Source organism: Crocuta crocuta, unplaced genomic scaffold, assembly GCF_008692635.1.
Source record: "Crocuta crocuta isolate KB4526 unplaced genomic scaffold, BGI_CrCroc_1.0 scaffold238, whole genome shotgun sequence".
NCBI classification, from domain to species: Eukaryota; Metazoa; Chordata; class Mammalia; order Carnivora; family Hyaenidae; genus Crocuta; species Crocuta crocuta.
This window is the reverse complement of record NW_027532161.1, coordinates 377316-387007: the sequence shown is the minus strand read 5'-3', so window position 1 is coordinate 387007 and position 9692 is coordinate 377316. Positions and strand designations below refer to the sequence as shown.

The 9692-nt window shown below is 39.4% G+C and overlaps 1 protein-coding gene across 1 annotated transcript in view; it reads left to right on the top strand.

Moving 5' to 3' along the window:
* PAK3 (p21 (RAC1) activated kinase 3) overlaps window positions 1-9692 on the top strand; it is a 107084-nt gene that overhangs the window by 53739 nt on the left and 43653 nt on the right. The window contains exon 9 of the mRNA XM_077776455.1: window positions 7078-7141. Coding sequence (XP_077632581.1) covers window positions 7078-7141 — 64 coding nt within the window. The remainder of the gene's footprint in view (window positions 1-7077; window positions 7142-9692) is intronic.

Genomic DNA, 9692 nt, shown 5'->3' with positions numbered 1-9692 from the left:
GTTTTTTTTTTTTTTTTTTTTTTAATGTTTATTTTTGAGATAGAGAGAGAGACAGAGTATGACCGGGGAGGGACAGAGAGAGAGAGGAAGACACAGAATCTGAAGCGGGTTCCAGGCTCCAAGCAGTCAGCACAGAGGCTGATGTGGGGCTTGAACCCATGAACTGTGAGATCATGGACCTGAGCTGAAGTCAGATGCTTAACTGACTGAACCACCCACGCACCCCGGTCTTTCTCATTGGTTGTTTATTCTGTCCTGCACTGAGCAACGTGATGAAGAAGGGAAGAATACCTTTGATTACATTTTTAATTAAGAATTAAGTGTTTCTCCTCTGTTGGAAAATGCTCGGGCCTCAAGAGACTCTTTTTCTCTTGAGTCATTGGGCCACCTATGACTGCCAGCCCTACCTTGTGCTTCCAGATCTTGGTAGGGAGAATCCGTAGAAAAATGGGGGGAAGATACTTTTCACAAAGCAGGTCCAGGCTCAGCTATACTGCAAAGTCTGCAAAGTGGGGTCTTTCCTGCTTCTGTTGCACCATCGCTCTCTGTGTGCCCCCTCTCTGCCACATGCTTGCTGTATAACTTTAGATGATTTTTGAACCCCTCTGAGCCTCAATGTCTTATCTGTCAAAGAGGGATATGAATTATAAGTACAGTTTGGGACTGTGTCTATAGGATAGATTTTATGTAGCTCAACTTAGGACTAAGAGGACAAATACTGGAGCCAGAAATGATCAGCCCATTGCTTGTGTTACTTTGGGCAAGTTATTTAACTTTCCTTGACCTCTCATTGACCTTTATTGACCTTTCCTTGACCTCACTCCCCCACAAAATGGAGATTATAATAGTACCAACCTTACAGTGTTACAATACTTAAATGAGAATAATGCATGTAAAAACCTCAGCAACAGCACTTGGTACACAGTAGGTGCTCAATAAATGGCAATTACTATTTTATTAAATGAGTATAAAGCCTTGATAAGACAATAAGACAGGCTTTGGAATGAATCATAAGGGAGTCTGTGTCCTAGGCCCACACTAGCTGTGTGGCCTTAGGCAAATCACTCAACTCTTCTGCATTTCAGTTTCTTCGTTTGAAAAATGGGGTAGGGATGCCTGGGTGGCTCAGGCAGTTGGGCATCTGACTCTTGATTTCAGCTCAGGTTATGATCCCAGGGTCATGGGATCGATCAAGCCCTGCATCAGTTTCTGCACTGAGAATAGACCCTGCTTAAGATTCTCTCTCTCCCCCTAGGCCCCTCTCCCCCACTCACATGCTATCTCTCACTCTCTAAAATGAAAAAATATCTTAGATTTCTAAAAAGAAATGTGGCAGTAATAATAGTAACAATGTGATAGGGATTTTGTGAGGACTAAACAAGATAAAGTATGTAAGACACCTAGCACAAGAAATAGTAGTATATAATTCTGATGTTATTTTTACAAAATGAGAGCAACCAAATTTTGTGACATGAAAAATTGGAGCATGGCATCTTCTTACAGGACAGAATGTTTGAAACCAGAAATAATCCAAGACGTATGGTCCCTATACAGCAGTCACTGGAGAACCTTGGAATCAGGCCCCTGGTGGAGCTTAGGGAAGAAGTAAAGGAGCCTATGCTGAGAAGCCAAGGAGAGGTGGAAGGGAGACAGAGCACTAGAGGAATAGCCCACAGCCCATATGAGAGTGGACCCCACCATAAGCATGGGGAAGTAGGTAGAGCAGGCTCAGGGATCCAATGACTATGAGGTGGGCAGCCCAGACCACAGAGCCACCCAGCTATTCCTCTTCCATGCAGATGCTGATTGTGGGGGCCAGACCATGGAATCATTAATAGCTGAAGTAAACAGATCATCTTTCAGTTTTATACAGACAGATAGCCTGGGTCTGGCTTGTTCATTGTGGTCTGTCTGAATCTGTTGGAAACTAAAGAAATCCCTACATGTTAGAGAGAATTTCCAAAAGGCACTGTCAGCAAAAATGTGCAACGCAGGAAATTTGTCTTGGGCCCCACAAGTCACCTCTGCTTCTTGTCCCTCCCCTTCTCCAGTACCACCCGCTCAAGACTCTTCTAATTTCCCCTTAGATAGGACTAATAGTAATTTAGAGAATTCTTTTGCTTTTTCTCAGGAACCAAAACCTTCAGTATGCTAAAGGGCTAATAATCTTTTCATGGTTGGAGTTCAGCTTAATATGTAGGAAAATACATTGATAGGCTTTTCTGCCTCTGAAACCACATCATGAACCCTATTTTCAAATACTACTATTTAGTGATTTCTTAAATCCTTATGCTTTAAAATGAATAGTTTGTGTCTTATTTAAGAAGTTGCCCTGGTAGGAAATTGTTCTGGTATTGCTTTCAGGGGTTTTATTCCTTTTTGATTTTGAGTTGCTGATTTTTGTCACCCCCCCACCCCTGTTGTGGCATGGTGGGTTTTTTCCCCTTTCATTAGTATAAGGTACAAAAGCAAATTACAATGGCTCTGATGAAAGAGGTCACTTTAAAAGCTTGTGTTGTAAACAAGACCTCCTGTGTACTTGCCTGACATCAGTAGATGGCAGCACACGCTCTCCTGTGAACTGTAATGGGTGTGGAGACGCCATTTTATCTGAATAGCAGTTAAATTCAGAAGCAGGAGCTCATCAAAATGGTTGTCATTTGGTAATCCTCATGAAACGATTTATTTCCAGCTGGTTTTTTTTTACTCTGCATACCAAGGAAATAAAGGTTGAGTAATTTACTACCATAAAACCTCATTAACCAAACCCTGCCAATTGAAATTGGTCATAATTCAGAAAGTGGCTTGGGCTGAAGATTGTTTGCTTTTGTTCAGTCTATGGAAAAGAGTTTGCTCAGCAACTTAATAGTATAACTTTCTTAGAAGACTATAAACTCCTAAATAAAACAATGGTGTCAAGTGACTTTAAAAGTGTTATTTCATTAAAAAGAAAAAAAGAAAATGTCCAACCCATTATCCATTAATTGCTGACTTGATTAGGAATAATTAGTTCTCAATGATGTAGAAATCTGTATGACAATTTGAAATGTGAAGTGGCAATTCAGAAATTGTTAAATTGGTGGCATTCTATAGCTATAAATCAGGTAAAACACCTTCTCCAACCCCTGTCTTAAAATATGGAGCATTTACAAAAGGAAATGCCCAATTTTATTTGAGTTTAATTCAACAGACATCTCTTGAGCAACTAATGTATTTCTCACACAACATTATATAAGGAGGTAGTAAGGATACAGAATTGAATGAGATATGACTCTTGTCCTTAATATACAGTCTATAAGGAGACATCAAATACATAGAGATGGATACATGATATATTAGGTATAGAGAAACAGAGTAAGTGCAAAAAGAGAGACTGAAAGAGAGAGAGAAGGTACAGTAGTAGAGAGAAGGGGAATGGTTAACATTATTCAAAAAAAATCAGAGAAGGCTTCCTATAAGAGGCACCATCAAAGGTGAATTGAAGCATGAAGAGAGGAACTTGAAATTTTGGGACATTCCAGGCAGGAGGAAGCACGTGTAGAAGGTATGAAGGCATATGTCTGGGAATGCTAACTTATTCAATGTCACTTGAATATAGAATTAGTATGTGGGTGGCAGGATTGCAGTCTTAAGAGAGGAAGCTCAACTGGAAAGCAGGAGCTGATCATGAGTTGCAATTTGTTGTGGTCAAAACAGGAGGTTCTAGTGGGGGAGTGGGGAAGAAGAGATGGGAGAATGAAGCAAGAGTCAGATATGAAGAGCCTTGTACTCCATGTCAAGGAGTTTGAGCTTTACCCTATAGGCATGGAGGGAGCGTCTAGGACCCTTGAACCAGGAAATCATGTGATTTGGTTTGAACTTAGAGCCTCCTGCCAGAGAGAGGTGTGGAGCCTGGACTGGAGTGTGAAGAGGCTGACAGTTGGGAGTGCAGTTAGGAAGCCTTTGGAATAGCCCAGACAAAGAAATGATGAGGTCCCAGCCAGACAGTAGTAATAAGGAAGGTCCACATTGCATAGGTATCTTTTTGAGAGAGAGAGAGAGAGAGAAAGAGAGAGTGAGCAGAGAACGGTTGGAGAAGGACAGAGAGAGGATCCCAAGCAGACTCCACACTATTAGCAAGGAGCCCAACACTGGGCTCGATCTCGCAAACTGTGAGATCATGACCTAAGCCAAAACCAAGAGTTGGATGCTTAACTGACTGAGCCACCCAGGTGCCCCTGAAAAGGTATCTAGGAGGTAAACAGACATAGGCTCAAGACTCAGTGGACAACTACATTGGGGGAGTGGAGGTGATAGATGAGTCAGAGATGACTCCCAGGTTTCTGACTTGGGCTACTGAGTAGATAGATGGTAGTACCATGGACTGAGATTAGAAATGCAAGACAAAAAGCATTATAACAGCTCACATACTGTATATGTTTTATATTACATAAAACTTCTATTATGACTTCTATTATAAAACACAAACTCCCACCACCACCACCAACACCAACACACCTAACAACTTGATGAGCAGTCCATGACTGAAACATTTATTTTTTTTCAAGGTATACCATCTACTGGTAGGTCTGAATTTACATGGGGTATTGTTTATAGCACACAGTTTAGCACTTGAATACATATTTTTTTGTTCTCATTAATTTAGTCAACAAATATCTGTTCAGTGGCAGCCATTGATCTAGGCACTGCAGTTACAGGGATGAAAAGACAAAGTTCCTGCCCTCGAGAAGAAACATATAAGTCTCATTAGAAGGATCAGAGAAGAATTCAGAAAATAGGATGACTTTGAAATAATGTTTAAGTAATAAATAGGAATCCATGGATTCGATAAGAAAGGGAAAGGGGGAGCATCTGCAGAGACCCAAGTCTTGGATAGTGATAGCCTTACTAGGGTGTAAAATTTAGTCTGGTTAGATAGGAGTTAGATGGTGCTAGACAGAAAAGAGCCCTCTGTGCCAGACTAAGAGATTTGAATTTGATTATGTAGCAAGGAGAAATTTTTGAGGAATTATAAGTAAGAGTGAAATGATTCTGAAGTAGGGTGACCATACATCTCAGTTTACCTAGGACAATCTTGGTTTGTGAATTATATGGTCACCCTGTTCCAAAGGCATTGCAGAAGATAATTAGAGAAGGTAGCATTTCGAGTTAGGTAATGACTAGTGCAATTGTTTGGGCAAGAGATGTTAAGGGCCTGAACAATGGCAGTGGCCATGGGCATGAAGAGGAAGGTATGAATAAGAGTGACAATTAGGAGGTAGAATCTATAGACCTCTTGATTAGTTCATGGTATAAATCTTCTTTTACTGACTCTACACTTCTTTGGAACAGGGGCCATATTAGTAAGATATAATTCAAAGGTAACAATAATGATATGTTTGCTTTAAAAAAAAAAAGAAAGAAAGAAAGAAAGAAAGAAAGGAGAGCCAGAGGCATCCAAATAAATTATTCTCTTCAAGATAGTCTGCTTGAGAAGCTGAACCCATATTCCCACGATGCTGCTATGGCCAGGAATTTTTCTGCACCCATTTGAACACCATTTGAAGAGTTAGTGGTACTTCCTTCAGATTTATTCTGAGTGGTGGCAAATATTCATCCTCTGAATACTGAATTTAATGTTTTGAAATAACAAAACCAATATTTTTTCCCAGAGTCAAACATGATAAATTGATGTTTTTCTTGTCTGGTTTATAACCTTACTCTACCAGTGTTTGGAACAATCTATAGAAACACAAGGTAGATTGGTGGTAGCCTGGGGATAGGTTGGGAAACCAGGAAGGGGATGAAGAGTGACTGCTAACAGGTACAAAGTTTCTTTTTTGGGGTGACCAAAATGTTCTAAAATTAGATCCTGGTGAAATTTAATAAATTTGCACAACTCAAAAATTTTACTAAAAACCATTGAATGGCGCACTTAATTTTTTCCTTTTTAAAAAATATTTTACATCATTTTGGCTGCATCCTACATAATTTGCTAGGTTGTACTTAATTTGGTTCAAACTATTTTTAAACTTCTCTTGAGGTATCTCCCTTCACACGTCTTATTTAACTATCTTGGGATATTCCAGTCATCTTTCTGTTACTGATTTTTTTTGTTTGTATCCATTATGATTAGAAAAGGCATTTTGTATGATTTCAATCTTTTAAAATTTGCTAAGACTTGTTTTGTTGCCTAACATGTGGTCTATCCAGGAGAGTATTCCATGTACCCTTGAGAAGAATGTGTATTCTGCCATTGTTGGGCGGAGTGTTCTGTATAATTAGCTCCAGTTGATCTATAGTGCTGTTCACTATTTCTTTGTTGATCTTCTCTCTGGTTATTCAATCCATTATTGAAAGTGAGCTATTAATTAAAGTCTCTAACCATCATTGTGTTGTTGTTGATACCCCCTTTCAATGTTGTCAGTGTTTGCTTCGTATATTTGGGAGCACTGATGAACTGTACCCTTTAAATGAGTAAGCTTTATGGTATGGAAATCATATTTGAGTTAAGTTGTTGCAAAATGTTTGGAGTGCAGGTAGGACCCTGGGTTTGGGGATGTAGATTTTCTAAAACCATGATCCTCCTTACTTTATGATTAGACTTTGTTCTTTGTTACCCCATCACCCTTAGCACAAGTACTGGGTACATAATAATTGCTCAATAGAGATTTGTCCAGCAGAAATGTATGTGATGGAGTGTTCAATTTTACTCCAGTTCAGAGAAGATAGTTATTCTATTAAACAGTGTACACAAATACTTAGATGTTTTTATCTCCTAGTCTACCGTATCCTTTTATGGGAACATTTTATAAATGTTGAGTTGTGTCCAGTCCTTTTTGTTCCCCAAACACCATCAATTTTGAATATAAAAGCAGCATGGGTTATTAGTCCTACTTTAATTAATATATTACTGTTTGTTACTTTAAGAATATGTATATTATCCTTGTAAATTACAGAAATTACGTGGAAATATTGCTCCAATGTTTTGTTGTGGACTCTGACATTGTAATTTTTAGTATTAAATGAAGGGAAACCAAGCAATCAGTTTAAATCTCTCTTTCTCTCTCTTCCTCTCTCCCCCCACCTCAAACACAGGAAGCATTGTGAGTGTTGGTGACCCAAAGAAGAAATACACAAGGTTTGAAAAAATAGGTCAAGGGTAAGTGATTGTTATTTGAAATATCAAAAGATAAGCACCAGAGACATACATTTGCATTCAGTATCAGCCTAGCTTATATTCACGTTCTGCATTCTCAATATTGGGCTTTCTAGGTGAAATGCTGACTGTTAATTAACCTAGGAACACATCCTGCTGGAGGAATCCACAGGAATGTTGGGCCAACAATGAATTGTTTAGGGACATTTTAATACCATATGGTTAGAAGATTCAAACTCCTTTCTCTGGAAGAGTAGTAGGGGTATAGAAACTTCTAACTTGTATGAAAATCCCCTTCTTCCCTGTCCTGCCTACATCTGTATGGATGCTATGCTTAAGATCCTGTTTCACTGTCAAACTGTTAAGTGCCAGAATGGAGGTAGGGAAAGTCCTTACTGCATAGNCTCCAGGCCCTACTACCAGAGATTTGATTCAGAAGTCTGGCATGGGGCCCAGGAATCTGAACTTTGGGAAGGTTCCTCAGGTAATCCTGATCATCAGCTAGACAAGGAAACGTACAGGGCCAGTTCATTCACCAGAGCTAAAGGTATGAGTCATCAGTTCTATAAATCAGCTCTAATTAGGCATGTTTCTCAGATCTCAATGTGAAACTGAGCATGATGGCCCTAGTAAGGCTACAAATGTTTGAAACAGGGAAATGTTTTATTTAAAGACAAATGAAGTGCTCTTAAGAGATGTCCTTAAATAGGGAATGAGGCAAGATATTTAGATGCATCAGCTACTATATGCCAGGAGCCCAGATGGTACATCCCCAGGGTTCTCCTGGCTGAAAAGGAAGGGATGATGCCAGTGTGCCTACAAAATTATGCTAGCCCTTCAGCCAGCGGAGTCTCTTTTCTTCACATACTTTGCTGCTTTTCCTTGGACTCTTAGGTTCAGAAAATTATATATTGTACAAAAGCTTGACAATTTTTCATGATTTTTATATTTTATTTCTTTTTTTTCCCCTCCTACCTTCTGTTCTAGTTTCTTTTTGAAATTACCAACTTATTTCAGGAAATAAGGGAATGCATTCATTAGATATTTTGGCTAGGGGTTAAGAGGGGCACCTGTGGGGAATGTGTCTGATAAGAATCAAGGTAAGAAAACGATAATAGGGAGACAGGAACTCAGGGAAAAATATATGGCTGAGTTTCTTCTTCTAGTGGAAACCATAATGCTGCTCCATTTTGAACTTTCTAGAGGGTAAAATGTATACCTATGTGAACTTTTGGTTCTTTGTCATTTTATATCACTGGTTTTCTTTCTTGCTCATAAAAAAAAAAAAAAAAAAAAAGAGTTTTAGGGGAAACTGAAACTGAGCACCTGGCTGGCTCAGTTGGCTATGCATCTGACTTCAGCTCAGGTCATGACCTCATAGTTCGTGGGTTTGTGCTGAAAGCTCAGAGCCTGGAGCCTGTTTCAGATTCTGTGTCTCCTGTTCTCTCTGCCCCTCCCCTGCTTGTGTTCTATCTCTTACTCAAAAATAAATAAACATTTAAAAAAAAAGAGTTTTGTGGTCTCTAGGGACTCCCATCACCTATCCAGTCAAATAGTATTTCTGCCCATTGCTCTAGAACAGTGCTGTCCAAATAGAACTTTCTACAATGACTGAGATGTTCTATATCTGTGCTGTCCTATACAGTAGCAGTAGCATGTATGGCTGTGGAGCACTTGTAATGTGTCTAGTGCAAATGAGAAACTGTATTTATTTAAATTAACTCCTTTGTTTATTACTCATTCATTGATCACCAACTGTTTACCAGGTACTTTTCTAAGTGCTAGAGAAACAGAGCTAGGTAATGATGTGGGCCCTCAAGGAACTTAAAGTCTGTGATTATAGATGCTCAATAAAGGGTAACATAGGGTACAAGGAAGACATTAAGACAAGTCTATTCATCTCACCTGAGTGCAGGGCAGAGCTGGCTTCTGTAGCCATTATTTCCCACCTGGAATTTTCCTTCTTAACTTCTGATGGAATGATTGTTTTACTTAAGTAAGGAAGCTGTACTTTCTCCAGTCCCTTTACAAACTTCAAATCGCTTTCTTAATGCCTAAAAGGTAAACATCACAAGGCCAGTTAAAACAACACAGTATAAGGGGGCTTAGAAAGCAAAAGTTGCCTTTTATTTTTTTTAACCTTTTTAATGTTTATTTCTTTTTGAGAGAGGGTGCAAGCGAGGGAGGGGCAGAGAGAGAGAGAGAGGGAGACACAGAATCTGAAGCAGACTCGAGACTCCGAGCTGTCAGCACAGAGCCTCATGTGGGGCTCAAACCCATCAATCGTGAGATCATGACCTGAGCCAAAGTTGGATGCTTAACTGACTAAGTACCCAGGTGCCCCAAAAGTTGCCTTTTAGATTTTATTGTAATCTGGTTGGGGTTTTGGTGGAGCTAACAATAGGAAGGGATACACAATCCACAGACATTTCCAATCTTTGCTGTCCAGTATGGTAAGCATGTGGCTATGGAGCATTTGAAATGTGGCTAGTCCAAACAGATATGCTGTAAGTTCAAAATATGTGCTCATTTCAAAAATTAATATGAAAAAAGA